The 22,049-nt window shown below is 45.8% G+C and overlaps 1 protein-coding gene across 11 annotated transcripts in view; it reads right to left on the bottom strand.

Annotated features, from left to right (window-relative positions):
* Nucleotides 1–22,049, bottom strand: part of CPEB1 (cytoplasmic polyadenylation element binding protein 1) — a 48,838-nt gene that overhangs the window by 2,702 nt on the left and 24,087 nt on the right. For 8 of the 11 annotated variants that reach the window (XM_081888584.1, XM_081888578.1, XM_081888581.1 and 5 more), the window contains 8 exons: nucleotides 14,854–15,068; nucleotides 11,918–12,164; nucleotides 11,682–11,795; nucleotides 7,806–7,910; nucleotides 5,756–5,892; nucleotides 3,588–3,786; nucleotides 1,890–1,984; nucleotides 142–222 (listed from right to left, as the gene is read on the bottom strand). In XM_081888584.1, the coding sequence (XP_081744710.1) occupies nucleotides 142–222; nucleotides 1,890–1,984; nucleotides 3,588–3,786; nucleotides 5,756–5,892; nucleotides 7,806–7,910; nucleotides 11,682–11,795; nucleotides 11,918–12,164; nucleotides 14,854–15,068 (1,193 nt within the window). The remainder of the gene's footprint in view (nucleotides 1–141; nucleotides 223–1,889; nucleotides 1,985–3,587; nucleotides 3,787–5,755; nucleotides 5,893–7,805; nucleotides 7,911–11,681; nucleotides 11,796–11,917; nucleotides 12,165–14,853; nucleotides 15,069–22,049) is intronic. The other 3 variants (XM_081888582.1, XM_081888580.1, XM_081888583.1) reach the window with 2 other exon arrangements.

Raw genomic sequence — 22,049 nt, 5'->3', positions numbered from 1 at the left:
GGCAAACATTTTAAAAGGGGGCAAAGGGGAAGGAGCCCTCAAGAAGTTTGTTCTGTGCACTACAGGAGAGTGGGTGGGGTAGGAAACGCTGCCCCTTCAACCAAGTCTAAGGTGGACAGGGGGAAAACCCAAGAGCCTTACCTGGTCTCTGCAGAAGAAGGGACCTGGCTGAGACCTGCAGATCTGACACATGGCATCTTCCAGGTATGGATCAATCTGAACCTGCCCCGGAGGCAAGGAAAGGAAATTAAAGCCAGAGGTAAGGAGCCCAGGGGACAAAGCAGCACAGCTGGAGTTCACAGTGCAATCTTAATGGTGGGGGGGGGGAGAAGAAACGGGGGCACGCACTTCAGAGGCAACAAGCAGGCGCAAAGGCTGAGAGAGTTCTGAGTCTCCTGCGAAAGCAGCTGCAAGGGGGCTTGATGTTGAAGAAGACCAGTGCTACTGCCAGATTCATTTGGCTAAAGCAGGCATAGGCAAACTCGGCCCTCCAGATGTTTTGGGACTACAACTCCCATCATCCCCGACCACTGGTCCTGTTAGCTATGGATGATGGGAGTTGTAGTCCCAAAACATCTGGAGGGCCGAGTTTGCCTATGCCTGGACTAAAGCTTTGCTTTCATTTCATCCACTGGAGAAGTCTGCCCCTTTCCCCAGAAGAGGACCACAGGGGTGGTGGTCTCTGCACGGAACATGAAAATCAACTAGGTGCAGCCTCCCATAACATGTATGCCACCCCCCACCCCTGCATAAGAGTGAATGGTTTGTTTATACACATTCGTCATAGTGGCTTCTGGGGCACTAAAGCCAGTTTGGAGACTGACTGGCAGACTTGTTTCAGTTACTGTGTAAGGAGAAAAAGATCTCCCTTTCCCAGCATATTTAGAACACAGAAAGCTGCCGGAGTCAGACACATGGTCCATCAAGATTGCAATTGCCTACAATGACTGGCAGCAGCTCTCCAGGGTCCCTCCCGCAGGGGATTGAACCTCAGACCATCTGCACACAAGGCAGATGCTCTACCACTGCGCCACAGCCCTTGCCTTTTCTACTCCCACCATTTCTTTGCTCAAACAGGGTTTTTTGCTGGCCTGGAGAGGGCCTGCCACAGACTCCATCTACAAAGGCTGCTCCGGAAGGAGAAAAACTGCTCTTTTGGGTGCCTGTTATATGAAGAACCGGGTGTGCTTACTTGAGGTTAATGCACCCTTTTTTGAGGCCTTATTACAAAGCGGCTGCTTTGGTAAGATTTTAATCAGGAGCCAAGGGCAACGTTTTGAAGCTTAGCTTCCTTAACACGGCTATTCTCTGCGATCTTAAATTATGAAAGGGATGCTTTACATATAAGGAATTTCTTGAAATAAATGCCTTTACAAGCTTGCTAGTGTGGATATAAATATATTATGAAATATGTTTGATGTATTTATGACTGTTTCTGATGCACCTATCTATTGATCTGTTTACTGTTCCCACGAGCTACTTAAGAGCACACTTTGGAAAACCAGCATATAATAAGCTTGATGATGCTAAGATTCCTGGAATATCCAACCTCCTCTGCAATGCTGGAAGAAGATCTCTGCCAGGAAGAGACAGTACTGAGATAGGTGAAGCAGTGGCCCAACTCCTCATGCCTTATACCTGCTATTCCCCCCCCCCCCGCTTACTTACTGAAATCAGTATTTAGGGAAAGAAGTCCTACTAGCTTAATTCCTATTCATACCCCAGCTCTAGCAAGCTCTCACTCTCTGCTGATGTCCCCCCAGGATATATATTTTATCCCACCTAAAATCTCTGTTCTATTTCTAGGGACTATGCAACAGCACCCACTTTAGGGATCCTTGCCGATAAACACAACACAGGAGCTTGTCTTTTCCTTTCGTGCCTCTCACCTTTTTTGTAAACTTGGTTGTTTTGATCTCCACAAATGCAGCACTCACTGCTTTCAGGTAGCTGCGCTGGTTGTTGAAGGTGACACGGCCAGATCCTGAAACAAAACCCAGCCCATTAGTGCAGTGCGCAGCTCCAGGGAAAGATCCTGATACGTATCTACCAGTATAGTAATGCAAGACTTATGAGTCAGCACGAACGTGACTTGCTTGCCAAGGTCTACCACAGCAGGAAGGGAGAGGGGGTTCAGAGGTTAATGGAGGGGAGGGATGCTTGAGGAATTCAATCTTTGCAAATTCCTATACGGAACGTCCTGATCTGCAACCCACAGACTAATGTGTAGATTGGAACCTAGCCACCAACAGATTTCACACGACAGCAGCAAGGCGACCTGCCTCTCCACTTTATTCTCACAACGAAGCGGAGATTTGAACCAGAGTCTTCCAAGTCCTAGCTCTTAAGTGCTACATCACTCTTTTTAAAGTGATTTAGACTTCCTCAACAGTGCAGATTAATGTGGAAAAAGAATGAAACTATGGGTAAACACATGAGAAAGTGACACTGGCCCGAAATAGTCAGATTTATCTATTTCCAGTAGCAGCCTGCTGCCTATTCATCTTGACCAACTATACTCAAGAGACTTCTAGTGCTGAATGGACGGTTCAAAGCCTTTCAAGTTAAAAGCCAAAATAATGCTGTATAGATTTACAGCAAGGGAAGCTAACCTGTGACTCTCCAGTTATTGTTAAGATTTCAACTCCCACCAGAACCAGCCAGCATGGCCAATTGCCAGGGATGATGAGAGCCATCAAGTCAAACAACATCTGGAAGGGCAAAAGTTAGCCACCCCTGATTTATACCGTCACCATCCTGATAACCTGAGGCAGAGATCAAAAGCTACAAAGCAGGCAAGTCTTTGGCTGGAACAGCCTACCCAGAGGTTCAGTTCAAAGGGCTGTTATCCAGTGTTCTCTGTCCACTAGCACTAGCGGGTGGCTGAGTTTTAACGCTGCACAACGGAGGAATCAAATGCAGTGGCTGCGCTAGCAGAAACTCATTGCCTTGCAGAATGTGCAGTCTGCTGGGAAACAAACTTAACAACAACCTTCTCATGCATTGTGTTGCAGAACACCACCCTGAAGCCACAAAATACTGCCAGTGGAACAAGGGAACCACCAAGTGTCTTTAAGTTAGCACTATGTGGGATACAAATCAAAGTGACCACCAACCTTTTCCCCAGTCATGCTATCCCAGCAGTAATATGCCACCCTGTGCAAGGCCATTTGACACCTTTCCCACAACCCTCATGGCACTGGCTTAAGCCAGGCTTGGGGAAGGAGGCGTGAGACACTGGCAGGGTCCCAAAGTCCTCCCACCTCGGTCCCAAAGCCTGATAAGTGCTTGCCCAGCTTTGGGGAGGAGGTAGGAGGACTCTAGAACTCTGCCAGAGCCCTCATGCCTCTTTCCCAAAGTGGACAAGCACTGAGAAGGCACCCTTTTCAGCTGCACATCTGGTGCGACCGCACCACTCGCATTGCCCTAAAATTGCCTCTGTATCCAGGGTCTTCAACTTAGCCATTCAAAATCCTTTTCATTTACAAGGTACCATCTGTACCTATTTTTGGCCATGGTAAGGTACCACCAAAAGGCCCAGAAACCAACAGAATATGAATGAATAGTCGTTGATTAGCCTCACTTACCAATAGGGTACTTGTGCTTGTCTGTGTCGATACCTGCATACACAACGCCAGCAAACAGGTCATTGAGGATCCCTGCTAAAGCTTCGGCATTCAGCATCCCATGAAGAGCTCCCACGAAGACTGTTTTGCCAGGGTCAAGCCTCTGGGTGGGGCTGCGCACAAAGTTGCTGTCTGCCAGGACCCATGGGATCACTTGGACCTGAAGTCACCCAAGAGAAAACTGTGTTCGAGTCAAGTCCACAAGCCACGTATCCTCCCCCTTTGAAAAACCAACCAACCAACTTATTTCTAAGTGCACCTTAAATGGTCTTCCCATGCCCTTATGCCAAGTGCACTCCTACTATAGTAACCTTCCAAACAGCTGAGTCAACACACAGATGGCTGATCTTACATTCAGACTATCTGACTTTTGTACAACAGGCCTTTGGGTTAAAGGTGTCCTGTTGGGATCTGAGCTGTTAAGAGACACAAACTAAGCTGATGGGAACTGTAGTCAAAACCCACGTTGCGGAAGGCATAATGCCAAGTTCTGGGCCCCACAATTTAAGAAGGATGTCGACAAGCTGGAACATGAGCAGAGGATGGCAGTAGGAGCTGTTCAACATGGGAATGGTCTCCCTTGGGAGGCTGTGGACTCTCCTTCACTGGAGGTTTTTAAGCAGAGGTTGGATACAATCGGTCATGGATGCTTTAGCCAAGATTCCTGCATTGCAGGAGGTTGGACTAGATGACCACTGGGGTCCCTTTCCAACTCTACTATTCGATGATTCTATGGAAGCCAGGAGATGGCTAAAGAATAGTTCTTTTATTCCAATTCTGGTACACTCTGGTTCACTACTCTATTTCAACCAAATATTGTGTCCTGTTAACAAGGGGGCTGCCGTCTCCTTTCTGTTCAGTTCCTCTATGCAGTTAAAAGCATATTCTGCCCTACAGACTGCATTTATTACGCATTCCCTGTGAACAGCAGGGTTGGCATGACCCAGTGATAACATATGCTTGCACCATGGAAACAATACTTTGCAAGCAGTACATTTATGCAGCACTTGCCCAGAGTATAGTAGAGCCAAGATATGTGACTGAAGCAGCAACACAAGATGTAGTCGTAGCCCTAATCCTTTGTGCACTGCTCAAACCAATCTCACAAGGGTCATGCCATCTAAATTGAGGATCCAACTTGAATTCAACTAGGGACAGTGGTAACTTGTTATAGATGTGTGGTGCTAGTATCTTAGGGATGGTTTGCTTAGTAGAACACAACCTTGCCCTTAATTTGGGACACGCAAATAAAACACAGAAGGGTGACTGAGCATCCTGCTGGTTTGTTTGCAGCAGATAATAATTTTATTATTTGCAACCTGCTCATCTGACTGGGCTACCCCAGCCACTCTGGGTGGCTTCCAACAAAATATAAAACACAGTGAGACATCAAACATTAAAAAAACTTCCCTGTATAGGGCTGCCTTCAGATGTCTTCTAAATAAAAAATATTTCTATCTTTTGTGGCTGGTTGCCAGGACATATCCAGCCATCTCTCTGCAACCACAGGCATTTAAAGAAACAATATTTAAAGAAGTAATCTTCAAGATGATACTATACAATACATGCTGAATACACACACACCACTGGCAATGTCACAGGGCAGGAAAGCAGAAGCGAACCAGCAACGGGATGCATTCTTCATGGTTTTACTGCAGCCATCCTTCAGCAACAAAGACCTCTTACTGGAGAAGATCAATGAGGAGCCTTGCTGCCAATTCTGTCAACGCAGAGTCACAAGCAACCTCTTCCAGCATCTTTCACACTCCACAACACATTACCCATCCTCTGACCCACTGGCAACACAAACCATGTGCTTAGAGACCTTCAGAACCAGCACTTTTCCAAATGCGCCACTCTCTATCCCTATCTCTCTTCCTGTCTAGCTAAAAGCTGCATGTGTTTGGAGTCAACAACTATGCAACATATGGCACAATCAGCCTTTGTGCAAACGGGGAGCAATTCCACCCATCACTGAGGGTAGCTGCCTATGCAGAAGTCACCCTGGAGAACGAGAGGCCGCTGCCAGTGCTTCAAAGGCAACACATGGCTCCTAAATAAAGCAATACGAGGTTATAGCCACCCACCTGGGTGCTTTGTTTGGACTGCACAGCGGCACATCCTCTCACCTCTTTGCAGCGCATCCTGCGGCTGGACATCTTGAAATAGTACTCGCTCAGGCCACTGGGACTCAGCACATCGCGGGAGCAGTTCTGGAGCAGAGCACGCACAGATTTCTCAGATTCAAACACCAGATATGCATAGCCTTGGGCGGAAGACAAGAAATTTACTTAGAACGCAGGGTGCAAGCATGTTCCCTTCTTCCCTAGGGAGTATTTTTGCAGTGCAGTTTGTGTTAAGAAGTGCCCAGTTGTACTCAATGACCTGACTTAGTTCAACAGCGACCGGTTTGATGTTTTGGGGGTGTGCAAGAGCAATGCCACTCTCCCGCCTGCCTGCTGGTTCATCAGGCAGGCTGCCTCTGAACATCGAGGCTCCATTTACATCTATCAGCGGCTCATGAGCCCTCTTCTCAATGCTTTGGAAAGTGCAGGATCAGAGAATGACAACCTTTTGTCTATATACCACTTTCACAAATACATAGCAGGTTATTTCCACCACTGCATAGAGATGGGGGAAAATGATGATATTAGGCTATCTTCTTGCAATGTACAGAATCTCATTCCTTTTCACCGCTTCCATTAATGGAAGATGGAAGAGTTGGGTCAACTGAGCAATTCTTAGGCACAGCAGAGATTGAAATCCTCTACTCCAGACCGTTGCATTTGCCAGAGATACAATTTTCTCCCCATTAAGTACTCAAATGGTGCACAAAGACTGCAGTGCCAAGAAATCCAGGGTGCTTGCAAACCATAAGAAGTGAGCTTTTTCGTTTTGCTAACACAGTGCTATTTCTAGACCCTGTTCTGAGCTAACAGCAGAATACAGTCCCTGTGGGTGGGATAGCCCGGGTGGGATGGCTATGCTGGGGGAACCACTGGTATGTCCGACTTCCCATGGCAGGCAGTTGGGGAGAGAGAACAGAATATACTTATCAATGTACTTTTCCCAGAAAAGAGGGCTTGCTATTCCAAGCAAGAGATTCCCCTCCCCCGGCAAAAAAGGAGTGTGCACAAACTAGCACTGGAGAGAGTCAGCACGTAATTGTGTACTTTAAATCAACAGAGGTGTATGGGATACACTGGTGTGCATGAACTGAGTGGTAGCAGCCATAGCTCTGTCTAAAGTAAAGGCGGCTCCCTCTGCCCTAACAGCACCCACTTCCTTCTAAGTAGAAGAAGAGTTTGGATTTGATATCCCGCCTTTCACTCCCTTTAAGGAGTCTCAAAGCGGCTAACATTCTCCTCTCCCTTCCTCCCCCCCCCCCAACAACAAACACTCTGTGATATGAGTGGGGCTGAGAGACTTCAAAGAAGTGTGACTGGCCCAAGGTCACCCAGCAGCTGCATCTGGAGGAGCGGAGACGCAAAACCGGTTCCCCAGATTATGAGACTACCACTCTTAACCACTACACCACACTGGCTCTCATCACCCCTCTTGGGACCTGCTAGATGCCCTAGACATCATCCCTAATTACTGGGCATCCCTATGGGTCATCCTGGCTAAGCTGATGAGAGTTGTAGCCCGCAACATCTGGAAGGAACCAAAGGGAACCCATCTGAACCTCCCGACGAGTGAGGAACAGTGCCAAAATTGGAAAGGGGAGATGGAAAAAAACCTAGCATGGAAGTACTCCAGGTTTCTCAAGACAGAACATTAGGGCTGATGCATCTTGAACAACAGAAGACAAGTCACTTCCCCAAATGCCTTAATGGCAAAGCAAGGTTTTCTGCTTGGCTCAGCAGAAATTCAAGCCTTAATACAACTGACTGGGGAGAATGGAAACGACAGCTACGGCTTCCTCAGCACAAATAAACACAAAGCTCTCTTCTTTTCCCTGTGTGACTGCCACCGTGTGAACACCACTGTGTGCAGCCCCGCACCCCGAAAGAGCTGGCAGATTACATTAACGGAAAGAACCTGTGCGCCCGAGTGAGGCCTGTAATCCTATGGTGCTCTACCTGTCCAGTCACCACCATGCAGCCATGCCAGCCCAGCAGCCCTCAGTGCTCTCTATACGTAGCATGGATAAAAAGGTTCCTACCATGTCTGTATTACCTTTAGGCATATTACCTTTGGGAGGGTAGCGGGGGTGCTTGCTATCCTTACCAGGCCACTCCACTCTCAGCGAGCCAAACACACGGAAAGTGCTGATCAGACCCGCTGCACAAATGAGAGATTTACTTTAGAGGGGTAAGAGAGAGAGAAAACTCCCGTGCATGGAGTTATGCTTTGTGCATTTTATTTTTTAAACCCAGTAAAATACAAGCATACAGCAATGTAATTAAATAAAACTTCCCCATGGCTCCATCAAACATTGCATCAATAATGGTTGGCTAACAGATGCGGGTGGTGCTGTGGTCTAAACCAGAGACTAGGGCTTGCCAATCAGAAGGTCGGTGGTTCGAATCCCCGTGACGGGGTGAGCTCACGTTGCTTGGTCCCTGCTCCTGCCAACCTAGCAGCTCGAAAGCACGTCAAAGTGCAAGTACAGTGGTACCTCGGGTTACAAATGCTTCGGGTTATGTGTTTTCAGGTTGCGGACCACGGAAAACCTGGAAGGACCGGAAAGGGTTACTTCCGGGTTTTGCTGCTCGCATGTGTGCACATGTGCTAAATTGCGCTTTGCGCAGAAGTGCCAAATCGCGTAACGCACATGTGCAGACGCAGCGCTGCAGGTTACTAACGCTGCAGGTTGCGGATGTGCCTCCGTCACGGGTTACGTCCGCAACCCAAGGTTCCGCTGTAGATAAATAGGTACCACTCTGGCGGGAAGGTAAACAGCGTTTCCATGCTCTGCTCTGGTTCGCCAGAAGCGGCTCAGTCATGCTGGCCACATGATCCGGAAGCTGTATGCCGGCTCCCTCAGCCAGTAAAGCGAGATGAGCATCACAACCCCAGAGTCGGCCACAACTGGACCTAATGGTCAGGAGTACCTTTACCTTTAACAGACACATTGGGGGGGGGGGAACAAGCACAGGGGAAAGTTTCCTGGCCAGTACAGAACCTCAACGGAGGACAATTATCAACTTGCACCACTGGTAGGAGTGTCATTTTAGGGGGTGGAACTTAATTTTTTACCTTCTGAAAATATCAGTTAATGCCAAATAATAACTAATGATGATGATACACAACATAACCGCAAATACTTGATTTCTATGCTATTTTATACACATTTAACTTGCCAAGCAAAACTAAATTATATCAATTTAACCAAAATCTCTTTTGAAATCCCAAGCTGTGTTACAACTTTATAGCACCCCCTCATTTTTGGAATGTGAAAGCTGAAAAACTCCATTGCACTAGTAATGTACGAGTTGGTCGGGTCAGTCGTTTGGCCACTCAATGGATTTTGGCAAACTGTGATTTGCACTTCTGTGCTCCATAACCAACCCAAATTCTATTCACTACTCCTGATATGCGTTTTCTGCCTTCTCATGTAATGACACTTGAATCATTCCTGGTTTTGTGCAATTCAGAACAGCAGCTCTGATATTTTAAGTGGCATTCTGTGAAACACATAATAGCAATTATGTGGGGGACTCCACTGTCAGTGTCTTAATTATTTGCAGAGCCCACACACTCCACGTGAACCTATCTTTATCTTGACTTCCCTTGTAAAGCAGCCTGGGGAAGCCACAGAGAGGGGATTTTTCTTGATGTTATCTGTGACTGAGTTTGCCCAGGAAGCTTCTTGCCAGCGGAGGCTTAAATCTGGCTGTCACCAAGCCAAGTCCAATGTTCTATTCACCACAATTCACCATCTCATGCTCAGAGCATAAACAGCACACTATGCCTCTGTTCTAGGCCACAGACCAAGGAAGACGAATATAAGAATATACTTCAATGCATGGAGCTGGCTAGTATGGCCTACTTTAACTGGCACCAGCTCTCTCACAAAAGTCTTTTCTGTGCCAAATAATGATAGATAGCAATGACAGAGATTTGAGTGTGGGACCTGCTGGGTGCAAAGCGAAGAGGCTTAGTACTGAGCTATGGGGGTCTCTCCTATAATTGGTGAACTGCTTCTGGAATGTGGTTCCAAAAACATGTGGTGCTTTTTGGGATGTGTGTGTGTGTTTTCTGTGCTTTGTTCTGCTTTGCAGCAATTTTCATGCTGACGTTTCTAAAAGTTGCATCATTTTTGGTATTTTTTCGTATGCTCCTGGGTGGGGGGGGTGTAGCTTTGCCCCCCCTCCAAAGTAGCTTCTAAATTAAATAACCATAGAATTGTATAGTTGGAAGGGACACTGAGGTCACCTAGTCCAATATCCTGCAGTGCAGGAATCTTTTGCCCAACCTGGGGCTCTCTTGCGCCACTGAGCTATCTCCAGGTTTTCAGATAAGCAACACAATACTTTATACTGAAAGCACACTTACTTTAAGAATAGCTAGGCTGAGCAAACAACTGATAACAGAGGCAGCTGTGCTAGCTAGCATTGTCAATCAACTAGCTCCAAGAGCAGATGAGCTGCATAGGCCACATCCCTTGAGGCTGTAGATTCTGTATGGGGAGCCTGGTGTTGGTGCACTAAAAATCCCTTCATCCCTGGCCAGTGCTCATGCTGGCTGGGGTCAAGTGTTGAGTTTCCAACACAACCTGGGGGAGTCACATGCCCTGGTGCCCTCGAGTAAGAGGTAGATCAAGTCAGGATGAGCTGTTCTGAGGAAAGACTGTGGAAACCCCTTAATATTGCTCTGAAACATTAACAACCACCTTCAGACCAGGAAGGGGAAACCCGTCTCTCTCCAGACTTTGCTATCTGCAACTCCCATCATCCCTGACCACTGGCTATGATGGCCGCTGCGGATGCAAGTTTTAGTTCAGCAAGCATGTGCTTGTCGTCCGAGACTCTTCTGTGTCCTCCCCCCCCCCCCGCCATTCCAGAAAGGTTCAGAGGGTGGAAACAAGACAATGGGCCTTTTCTGTGGTTGCTCAAGGATTGTGGAACGCTCTCCTCAGAAAGGCTTGCTTAGTGCCATCAGTGCATGTCTTTATATACTAGGCAAAAAATTCCTTTTTCAAGGCCTGTGGCTATTAAATAACCTATGGTCTGTGAAAGTGTGGGGAAGTGTAATTATTATTTTTTTATTATAATTATTATTTTACTACAGTCATACCTCGGGTTGAAGTAGCTCCGGGATAAGTATTTTCGGGTTGCGCGCTGCGATGACCCGGAAGTAACAGAGTGCGTTACTTCCGGGTTTCGCCGTTCGCACAAACGGTCAAAATGACGTCACGCGCATGCACAGAAGCGGCCAATCACGACCCGCACAGACGTGGGTTGCGTTCCCTTCTGGATGCAAACGGGGCTCCGGAACGGATCCCGTTCACATCCAGAGGTACCCCTGTATTTGTCTATCTGTTGTTACGTTTTTCAATATTTTTTATCATTGATGTTCTGCAGTGTTTTTAATGTTGTACACCACCCTGAAATCTTCTGATAGAGGGCAGTATATAAACTGAATTACCATATTTTTCGCTCTATAAGACACACCAGACGACAAGACGCACCTAGTTTTTGGAGGAGGAAAACAAGGGAAAAAAATATTCTGAATCCCAGAAGCCAGAACAGCAAGAGGGATTGCTGCACAGTGAAAGCAGCAATCCCTCTTGCTGTTCTGGCTTCTGGGATAGCTGCGCAGCCTGCATTCTCTCCATAAGACGCACACACATTTCCCCTTACTTTTTAGGAGGGAAAAAGTGAGTCTTATAGAGCAAAAAATACGGTAACAACAACAACATCTGGAGAGCAGCAGCTTAGCCAGCCCTGCTTTAGAGAAACCGTCTCTACAGTGTGAAACGTCCCCTGTAAATTAGGAACAAAGGTCACAACAAGACAGTTATAACCGCACCTTAATGAAGTGGGGTGGGGAAAAGAGCTAGAGAAAGTCAGGCCCTTCACCCCACAACCTGCCCTAGCAGTTACTTGCCTTCTGTGATATCCCAGGGGACTCCTCCTAAGAACACCTTGCAGGAGTAGATTGGATTCTTGTAGTTTCGGGGCGGAAGCTGCCCACTCCATGTGCAGGTTGCCTCGTTCACAGCTGAAGACAAGAACCAAAAGAGAGAGAAGCTTCGTCTAAGAGCCAAAGACAGCTCGGCATTCATCTTGCACCCAACTCTCCGCCGTGCCAATCTCCCCATGCAAGGCCAGGCTCTGACTCACCCGCTGCCTGCTTGTGAAGCCTGGCTTCCCTTTCGATACTGAACGGGTCGTCCACGGAGTCTTGGATGCCCCAGGAAGGCCAGGTAGATGCTCCAGACCACTGCTTGGGGATGCTGGTTGGGGTGGAAGTGACTGAAGCAAGAGTAGCTTGATCTTGATCCAGGTGGGATCCTGCTCCACCTAAGGAATCCCTGGGCATGCCACCAAGAGGCAGGAATGACATCGGTGGGGAGATCCGGAGATTCGACTGCAAGAGAAACGTGTTAAGAAACACAGTTTGAAGGAGCCAAGTATGTATAATTTCAATGCAGCGGTTAATCTAAAGCATCCTAAGATCCCTCCTCTCTCTCTATGATCCCACCTTAGCCAATGGGAGGAAAGCTACAATTATGAATTCAGGATACTTAACAAAAGCAAGGGGATTGGGGTGGTGGAACCATTTCAAACTATGAAAGGACACAGTAACTTTTTCAGGCTTTAAAAGGGTAAAGGTAAACCCGACCATTAGGTCCAGTTGTGACCGACTCTGGGATTGCAGCGCTCATCTCGCATTATTGGCCGAGGGAGCCCGTGTACAGCTTCCGGGTCATGTGGCCAGCAGGACCTAAGCCACTTTTGGCAAACCAGAGCAGTGCACAGAAACGCCGTTTCCCTTCCCGCCGGAGCGGTACCTATTTATCTACTCGCACTTTGACGTGCTTTCAAACTGGTAGGTTGGCAGGAGCTGGGTCCGAGCAATGGGAGCTCACCCTGTCGCGGGGATTCTAACTGCCGACCTTCTGATCGGAAATCCTAGGCTCTGTGGTTTAACCCACAGCGCTTTTCAGGCTTTACCGTGTACCAAAGGTGATAGAACATCATGGACTCCTCATATATTTTCTCAGCTTAATATAATGAAAGTGTAAGGAATGTCTCGAAAGGCAGGTGGGGGAGTCTGTTTGAGTCTTCAAGGTAAAGTATTAAATTACCAGAAGATTATCCACAAGGAAAGTACTAAATGACCCTAATGGATGAGCCAAATGTGCAATTTAAGGCAATCTAATGGGTTGAATGCTAGAAAATTTCTGCTTTTGTCTACGGCATGCTTCTAGTTGTGTTGGAAGTTTCTGTGCAAAGCACAGTAAAAAAAGATGCTTAAAAACCCAGAAGCAAGGTTGCAACATTTATTTCCTTCCAAGCTTTTTCTCCCCATCCTTACCCAAACTGCTATGCATCTATTCTTTCTTTCAGAGCCAAAATGAATATCATGTGATTTTAGAAAATATGGCTTTTAGCTGATACTGCACGCTTGTATTTTATCTTGTTAAGTGAAGTCACTCTAAGACTTCTTTGTATGAAGTGACAAGCAAATGCTGCTAATCATAAATAAAAATAATGGGCAAGAATTCCAAATCCATGTTACCATGGCAGGCATAATTAACTGTATTTTGGCAGCTGCCACATTCATTAAATTATATGGAGCTTGTATCTACACGCAACGAGAATAGGCTCATTAAATGCAAGCTTCCAGAGCTACATATATGGTTGGCTAAGGCCCTGCACATGAAGAAAACGTTCATGTTAACACTGACAGCTTATTGCCATGTTACTTCTCAGACCTATGGCAAAAGTGGCAGTGCTTAGTATTAGGCTAGTACACCTGTTTTACAAAGCCCTGGACAACTTGGGTCCAGGACACCTTAAGGGCTGCCCTCTGAGTCCTTATCTCCCAGACTGATCACTGAGATTAGGGAGGCAATCCTTCCTTTGGACTTCCATGCATCTCTTGGAGACTTCTTTATGTTGGACAGAGCTGCGGTTATTTAAAATTTTCTTGCTTAAGTGGTCATTTTGATGATTCTCTTGTGTTGACGGTTTCTGTGTGGCTGTAAAGTGCCCTGATGTTGTGTGAGAGGGTGGCTTATAAATACTTTTATCAACTACACACAATCAATAAGGGGGCCAAAAAGTCTTCAGCACAGAATTCTGCAACTCTCTGCACAGTTAAAGTTAAGTTTCTAGCTTCAGATGAAGGCAGTGACAACCAACAGCTCAGAAGCCTGTGTGTAAAGAGGAGGGTAAGTCAACAGGAGGGATAATCTTCTGTATCCAGCTCAGTCTCTGTACTCCTACTAACCCGCTAAATGATGTCTTTCCTCTGCTCCCTAATGAAAAGCGATTTGATGAGTTCTATCACCAGAAGTCCATCCAAAGATGCGCTGCATTTCACAACCTGTTTATTTTGCAGCAGTTACAGAATACAGTCGTACCTTGGTTGTCAAACGCCTTAGTTGCTGATCAAATTGGCTCCCAAACTATCAAAACCTGGGAGTGTTTCAAACAGTTTTTTGGGAAGCCAAACGTCCAATGTGGCTTCCGACTGGCTGCAGGAGCTTCCTGAAGCCATTCAGAAGCCACGCTTTGGTTTTTTTGGAAGTCGAATGGACTTCTGGAACTGATTCTGTTTGACTTCCAAGGTACAACCGTACATCCTGCCCCCCCCCGCCCAATTTTCAGATCCTCTATTCCTTCTTAAAGCTATTTTGCCCTAACCAACGAATTTAGTGCAGAAAAAAATATCCCTTCCGACTTTGTAATGAGCAGGAAACCAAGTGTTGTGGTGTATCTTGCACAAGACCAACAGATCAATGCTCAGTAGACCCAGCGGAATGTGCAACGCTTATTTAAATTGTGAGCAGATCAGGGTCCAGCAGTTTTGCAGTCACAGGTTATTTCTCCAAGAATACAATCTGAAGCAGGACTCTGATGCTTGTAAAAAGCTATAGTTTGGGAAAGCAGAATAGCTTAAATCCACCTGCAGCTGCTTGCATATTCTCCCATTTCCTAGCGACTGGATGGGGAGTCCGCAGCCAGACCATGTTCTCCGAAGTGCCATCAAATCAATTCAGAATTTCAGAGTACCCACCTGCCCTGCCACAACCTCCCCAGCAACTTACAAGAAAGTCTGAGAGATGGTCAGAACCAGAGCTGAATCCACTGGTGTCAGAGTCTGAGGGGCTGCTGGAGCGTGAATACAGGAACGAACGGGCGTTGTCCAGGCGGGAACCCCTCAAAGGGTTCGGAAGGCTATCAGTCAGCTCAGAGCCAATGGGATCCATTGTCAGGAAATTCACAGGGGGCTTCCCCAGGGGATTGCTAAACACACTAAGAACTGCAAAAGAGACAAAGTGATGCTTTATGTACTCTTCAGCCCTGGTACCCTCTGCTCCCCTTCAATCAGATGGTACTTGTTTGCTCTCAAAAATAAAAGAAAAAAGGGGAAAAGACCTCCTTGAGGATTATAAATCACCATCCACTGCTGTGTCGGGGAACAAAAGGATTGCCCACAAAGATCTGTGCTAAGTGCTCCTATGCAGATGCCCACCTATACCAAGCACACTGGCATCAACACTTCTGAGTGAAAATAAATAAATGTGGACCTGTCCAAGCTTTCATTTGTCGTCCCACGACTGATGCTGTTCCATCAACTACTGCATACAGGACCCTGCCATCTGTGGCTTTGCACACAAGAGGAATGGTGCAGACCATTTATGAGATGCCTCATGGCCACATGAACATCTCAGGCAGGGACATCAGGGGGTAGATCCACTGGTCCCATGAACATGTTTTGCTCTCGAGAAGCACAACATGCCAGACAAAGCTGCAAGGCGAGGCAACGTGCAAGTTATGTACGATCTCAAATACTTCAGTGATATGGGACCTCCCAAATCTAATTGTCAAGGCTGCCTCACTGTGCACACAGACTACATTAAACCATGTGTTCTGCTTACACTAGGGCCTGTAAGCAGAGCCACCGTCATCAATAATGCTTTCAGCTCAAAGCAGTTTACACAAAGGGCATTATCCATGACAGTGGCTCTGCTTGTTGTGTGCTCTCCTCGCAGATAAACCTCGCCCAGTCCCCTCCAACACACCAACGGACTCTCCATAGTTACACACAAGCAATTGGGTGAATCACCAGACACAGAGAGATTGTGTTGCTTTGAGAAGGAGAAGCAATAGCTCTGCCACGATGTTGGCATTTTCCTTGCCTACATCTTGACTGGGTTTCTATGTTTGTATTTTCAAGTAGAATAGCTAGAGAGGCTTTACTTGCAGTAAAGAGTAAGAAAAGAACCTCTGCTATGCTAAGCTGGTAAGTAGGCACCTGGGCACGTTTGCGGAGATAGGAGAATTGTACCCTACCTTTTAAAAAAGAAAAGTTGCCGGCCCTCATGATTTCAAGTATGCACTTGAACACATGCAGAATCCTTTGTTGTTGTTATATTCAGCAAGTGGAGCTCTGAGCTCTTTATGAGTACACTCCTTAGTCCTTCACCCCAGGTAAATCACCTTAGCAAGGATGCTCATCTATTAGCACTCAAGTTTTAGGAAACTTAAAACACAAATGGGAAAATGCCAACATGTATTAACTATAAATAGCCTAAAATAGAAGAGTCTTGGGGTCTCCTAATTAATTAGTTCACATACTTGTCGAGTTCAGATGTCTTATCTGTCCCTGTGTAAACAAAGTCCCTACACGGTCTTCTGTAAATACATTTTTATCCATGTTATCTATCATCTTTATGTCCAGCTTAACACTGCAGAGGCAGCACTGGATTATTGTGCTGGCAGCTGTTTCTCACTTGCAACAGACGGAAGACTATGCTGGCTGGGGGGCTGCTTACACAACTCATGAGTAGCCTCATTGCAGAATGTATAACAGGTAAAGTCAACCTGCTAGCGTTCTATTTGCAGGATTTATTATGGGTTCCAATCTTGAAGTATGGGTAGCGAACGTGGATTTCCTTAACATGGAAATCTCAGCAAGAATTGCGCTGAACCAGGCGATTCCTGGCTTTTACAGTAACTTAAGGCAAACCTTATAGGAGAGAGACCTGCAAAGATAAGCGGTGCACTGGTGGCTGTGGTTCTTGCTTTGATGAGTCTTAAGGGACAGTTACCGTGCAACTGGGTATCAAATGAGTATTTATATCTGGATGCTAATGCAACATGTTTTACCTCTGTGTTAGGCTCCTTGCCCTGCTGAACAGCTTGTCTGAACATAAGAAAGCCAAACGGTAAAGAGCTTCATATTCTAATGCCTTCTTCTCCATCATACCAGCGCTGGACATCCTTGTCCAAGTAATCTGATGGTGTGGTTTCCTATAATGCGAAGGTGGTTTGGAGGGAAGCTGATGCTATCTCAGAGAACCATCTTGTTCGGGATGCTTATTGCTCCTATGAAAATTAACTGGCGTCTCCTCACCAATGTTGGCTTCATAGCCAACGAAACCCTGCCTGAATTTAATTTGTCCCATTTTTAGAACAGATTCAGGTAAGGTGGTATTCAATTTTAACAGACTGATGACAGAGACACTGTCTAGGAGACAAGAAGCAGTATGATGCTCCTATTTGTTGTAATTACTTTTATATTGCCCATCAACTATATTCTAGGGTCGCTTACAAAAAAGAAGTGTAAAATCCATATAAGCTGTAAGCCACAAAGTCATGAAGTAGCTAAGAACAGTAAGCAGGATTAAAATTACATTGGAAAAGATTGGGGATGGCATTGTTCAAAGGTCCTTTTACCTGAAATCAGGCAATGGGTGTCAGTGGCAAGGCAAACTTTTCCGGAGAAAGCATTCCATAACTGGTGCCCCCTTTTGGGTATCTACCTGCCTCACCTCAGGTGGAAGCTTACTCACACCATCTTTGGTTTAAGCATTAAGCAAACACCAACTGAATGCTTCTTTAACTACAGAGGACCAGATACTAACACCACCCACACACAAAGCAGATTCTCAGAACTCTACAGCAACAGCAATATTCTGCCTCGGAAGCTTCAGAGCTCGATGTTCCAGGCTTCATGGTGGGCCTGCAATCCTGCCAATTTCTAGATACAAGGGTTCTAAAGCAAGGTGGCCTCCTATCTGAAAAAAAAAAAACCATTTCAATATTATAACAAGGGTTTTGTGGTGGTGTGGTGTGGAGGGACCAAGGCCCTCATAATTCTGCAAGTTGTTTCCAAAAACTGGCCAGCCAGAAGGTCAGAAGGAGCTTCCAAGCACCTTGGACAGAAGGGGCAGGAACGCTGTCACACAGCCAGAATCTAGATACACCGAGTATCGTATTCTGGTTGCGAGAGGTTGCACACAGGGTCAATCTCTGTTCTGCTATGGTAGCCTGGATGGCTATCTTCATTGAGAGGTTACACAACTTGTACAATCGCTTCCTGACTCCAGCCAGTCTATGTGGACATCATGAACTCCATCTTGAGACAGACAGGAGGTACACTTCCACCCACAGCTGCAGCAGAGAGGCCTCCTCCTGTAGCGCTCACAGAGCAAATGTCTCCTGGCGTTTGATATGTGTTTTTGCTGTCCAAGTCAGGATATATCTCTGCTTCAACAGATCCACAAAGACCAGAAGATCCTTGAAGATGACTCTCGACTCCCAACTAGTTGTGTGGATTTGTATGCTCTATTGCCCTTGCAGAAAGCTGGAGTGGCATGTTTCCTACCAACTAGGGATGGGCAATATCTGGTTTTCAACACTGTGAAACAAATTGTATGCTTTTTAAAATTCTATTGTTATCCACCCCTGCCAAGATATTTGGTAGATTTGCCAAATGTTGAAATGAGCACAGCTTTCACACAGGCAAGACTAAATGACGTTCCGTTAGCAGATTGGATGGGCCGACACAAAGGAGTTCCTAAGGAGGACAGAGTTTGCAGCTGCAATTCTGTGTCATAACTCATGTACTCCTTGAATGAGCTTTTTATAATGACCTTAGAAACAAATTATATCCACCCATTGTTAAGATTGCAGAAGGGAAGGACGTCTTTTGCAAAGCCCTTTTTTGTTGTTGTCTGACGTAGAGAGGTATATAACCTTTAGAACATCCAAACTGTTTACTGAGGCTTTACAAATTCATGTCAAACTGAAAAGGGGGAATGGGAAATGATTTACCCTGTAATGGTTGGGGAGTAGAAATGTAAACCGCTATTAGCAGTATTCTTGTTATTCTTGTTTTTATTTAATGGCTGCTTGCAAAACACAGTAAATTGAACTGAACACTGTGATATATCACCAGGTAAACATTGCAATATACTGATATATCACAAGGTCTGAAATATAAGGAGGAAGGAAAAAATAAGGTGGGAAGGGAGAAGCAGCAAAGTGTCTATTCCTGCATGTGGACTTCAAACCAGTTAGGGACGGAACATTGCCCAGCCCTAGCTAAGAGCAATGTTCTCCTACAGAACCTTATTTGCATCTTCTTTTGGTATTGGTGGCAATCGCTCTACACACACACACACACACACACACACACACACACACACACACACACTGCCCAGTTGTCCAATCACTGAATAAGAGGTGTGCATTTTAGTTTATTGCCAATTTTAGTTTTTTCGAAATTTTAAATTGTTCTATCTTTTTAGCTTATCCGCTTTGAGGGTTTTAAAAAAGAGAAAATCAATAAATTACAAAATAATACTAACAATTCCTGCCTCAACATCCTCCAACATGCCCCCAAAGGACCAGGAACCATTAACCCAGCTCTTCTATTGGAAGCAGTGAAGACTGGGAACGGGTAGGAAGATTCCCTTCCTTTCCTGATGTTCACAGTAAACACCTTGTTTTAACCTTGCCTTCTAGAAGACGAGTTAACCACATATCCTGCAAGGCTCCATTCCTCAGCTGACCAAGAAATTACCTCCTTTATTCCCCTTGCAGCTAATAATTTTGAAAGCCTCTATCATGCCCTTTCTTCAGTTATTTATTTTCCTAGTCTAACAAGTCCCAAATGCTTTAGCATCTCAGTGTTAAGGTGTACCAATCCCTTGATGACTTTTCAGCTGCCATTCTCTATATGTTTTCAAGCTCCATCTCCTTTGAGATGGTGCTGTTAGAACTTTTGCACAATATTTTCAATGTAGCTGCACCCAAGGATTTGGGATAGCACTAATAAGCTTATAGTTTTGTTCATATTTTTCCTACTAATTCCTTAACACTAGATTTGCCCTTTTCACAGCCAACAGTACATTGAGACAAACTTTTCCATTTGCTCTCCACAAAACTCAAGTTCCCTTTTCTGAGTAACTACTTCAAAATCAGAACCCCACCAGCATTTACCGTATGGGCCCGAATATAAGCTGCACCTGCAAATAAGCCGCACCTTTAAAATTCGGCAGATTGGGGGAGGCTTGGGAGCCGCAGATGGGATGGGTGTCGTTGCCCCACACTCCTGGGCTGCTGGGGGGGAGGGGGAGCCGTGTTGCTTTGCCAGTGCCCCCCCTTGCCCACACTGCTTCCAGGGGGAGGGGGGAGCTGCGCCGCTTTGCCAGCGACATAAGCTCGCAAATATACCGTATTTTTCGCACCATAGGACGCAATTTTTTCCCCTCCAAAAATGAAGGGGAAATGTGTGTGCGTCCTATGGTGCGAATGCAGGCTTTCGCTGAAGCCTGGAGAGCGAGAGGGGTCGGTGCGCACCGACCCCTCACGCTCTCCAGGCTTCGCACACCTCTCCGCAAGCAGCGGGAGCCCAGTGCTGGGCTCCCGCTGCTTGCGGAGAGTTGCCTGCATGTTGAAGCCTGCGCGCGCTGATCTCAGCGCGTCCAGGCTTCGCGGACCTCTCTGCAAGCAGCGGGAGTGCTCCCACGGCTTGCAGAGAGCTGCCTGTTTGCGGGCTGGGGTTGGGGGAAGCTCGAGCTTCCCCCGCCCCAGCCCCGCGCCTGGGGGGGAAATAATTTCCCCCCCTTTATTTCCCCCCCCAAAAAACTGGGTGCGCCCTATGGTCCGGTGCGCCCTATGGTGCGAAAAATACGGTAAGCCACACTTGACTTTTCACAATTGGATTTTTTTTGGGGGGGGGGGAGTGCGGCTTATATTCAGGTCAATATGGTATATATGATTTTTGATTTTGCATGTGCTCACACCAGTTCTGCAATTCCATTGCCTACTTGCCCAGGTTCTGGAGCTCTTCAGTCTGTAGTTTCACTATATTGAATAGTCTGTAGTAGTCAAGTTTGCAAATTACACCAGGGTTCACCTAACTCCAGGTTATTTATAAGTAGATTACACAGCATTGCTCCAAATAAATTATTTCTTATTCTTTTTTCCTAGTGGGAGAGATCCATTGTTTTATTTCCCCTAATTCAGAAGAAAGTATGTGTATTTATTTCTAGCTTTTATTTCCTATTTCCAGTTGGTATCTGCATTGCATCTGAATTGGTTTTATATATGCATTATTGTCGTTTTAAATATATAAATGAAATATATAAAACAGTTTTTAAGATTGGGTTTTAATATATGCAGGTTTTAAAAACCATTGCTTTAGAATTTTTTTAAAATGATGCAAGCAGACTTGAGAGCTTACTGGACTAAAAGGTGACATGCAACTGTTTAAAAATAAATAGTGTATTTTAAAGCACCTGCGGACCTACACTCCTGTGAAACTTCCACATATAAGAGCCAATTAGCAAATATTCACTATGGGGCAGATGTAAGGACAGAGAAGGAACATGTTTCTCCATTCAAGTAAATAGGAGAGGGAATACACAATTTGCATGGAACCCCAAGTACAGGACTGAATTAAATCTTCTCACAAAGACATGTTAAGACTTTCTCAACTGGATCCTTTTATCATTTAGCAACAAACATGGCCAAATGGAATGGAAGCAAGGGAACTGGCTTGAGCCAGTGGCGCAGCTTAATCAATGTAATGCTTTAATGGCAAAGACCTGACAGTTCAATCTTAGTGAGACAACGTTCTGCCTCTTATTGCCAGCCTGAGAACAAAACTATGTGAAGCAGACAGCACTCTCAAGAGTGTACCACACAAGCTAGCGACAACTGACTACAATGGGACCCAAACAACTGATAAAGGAAGATACAATTTTCTGAGATGGCTGTGTCTTGGTATGTTCATGTGCTTGCCACATACAGCACAACACACAATGGCAATTTTTAATACCTCTGTCCCCTAGACAGTGGCCTAGGAAAGTTAATATTCATGAAGTGGTACCTTGGTTCTCAAACCTAATCCGTTCCGGAAGTCTGTTCCAAAACCAAGGCACACTTTCCCATAGAAAGTAATGCAAAATGGATGAATCTGTTCCAGACTTTTAAAAACAACCCCTAA

The sequence above is a fragment of the Podarcis melisellensis genome, assembly GCF_964234715.1.
Source record: "Podarcis melisellensis genome assembly, chromosome: 14".
In the NCBI taxonomy this organism is placed as follows: Eukaryota; Metazoa; Chordata; class Lepidosauria; order Squamata; family Lacertidae; genus Podarcis; species Podarcis melisellensis.
This window is presented reverse-complemented; position numbering and strand designations above follow the sequence as displayed.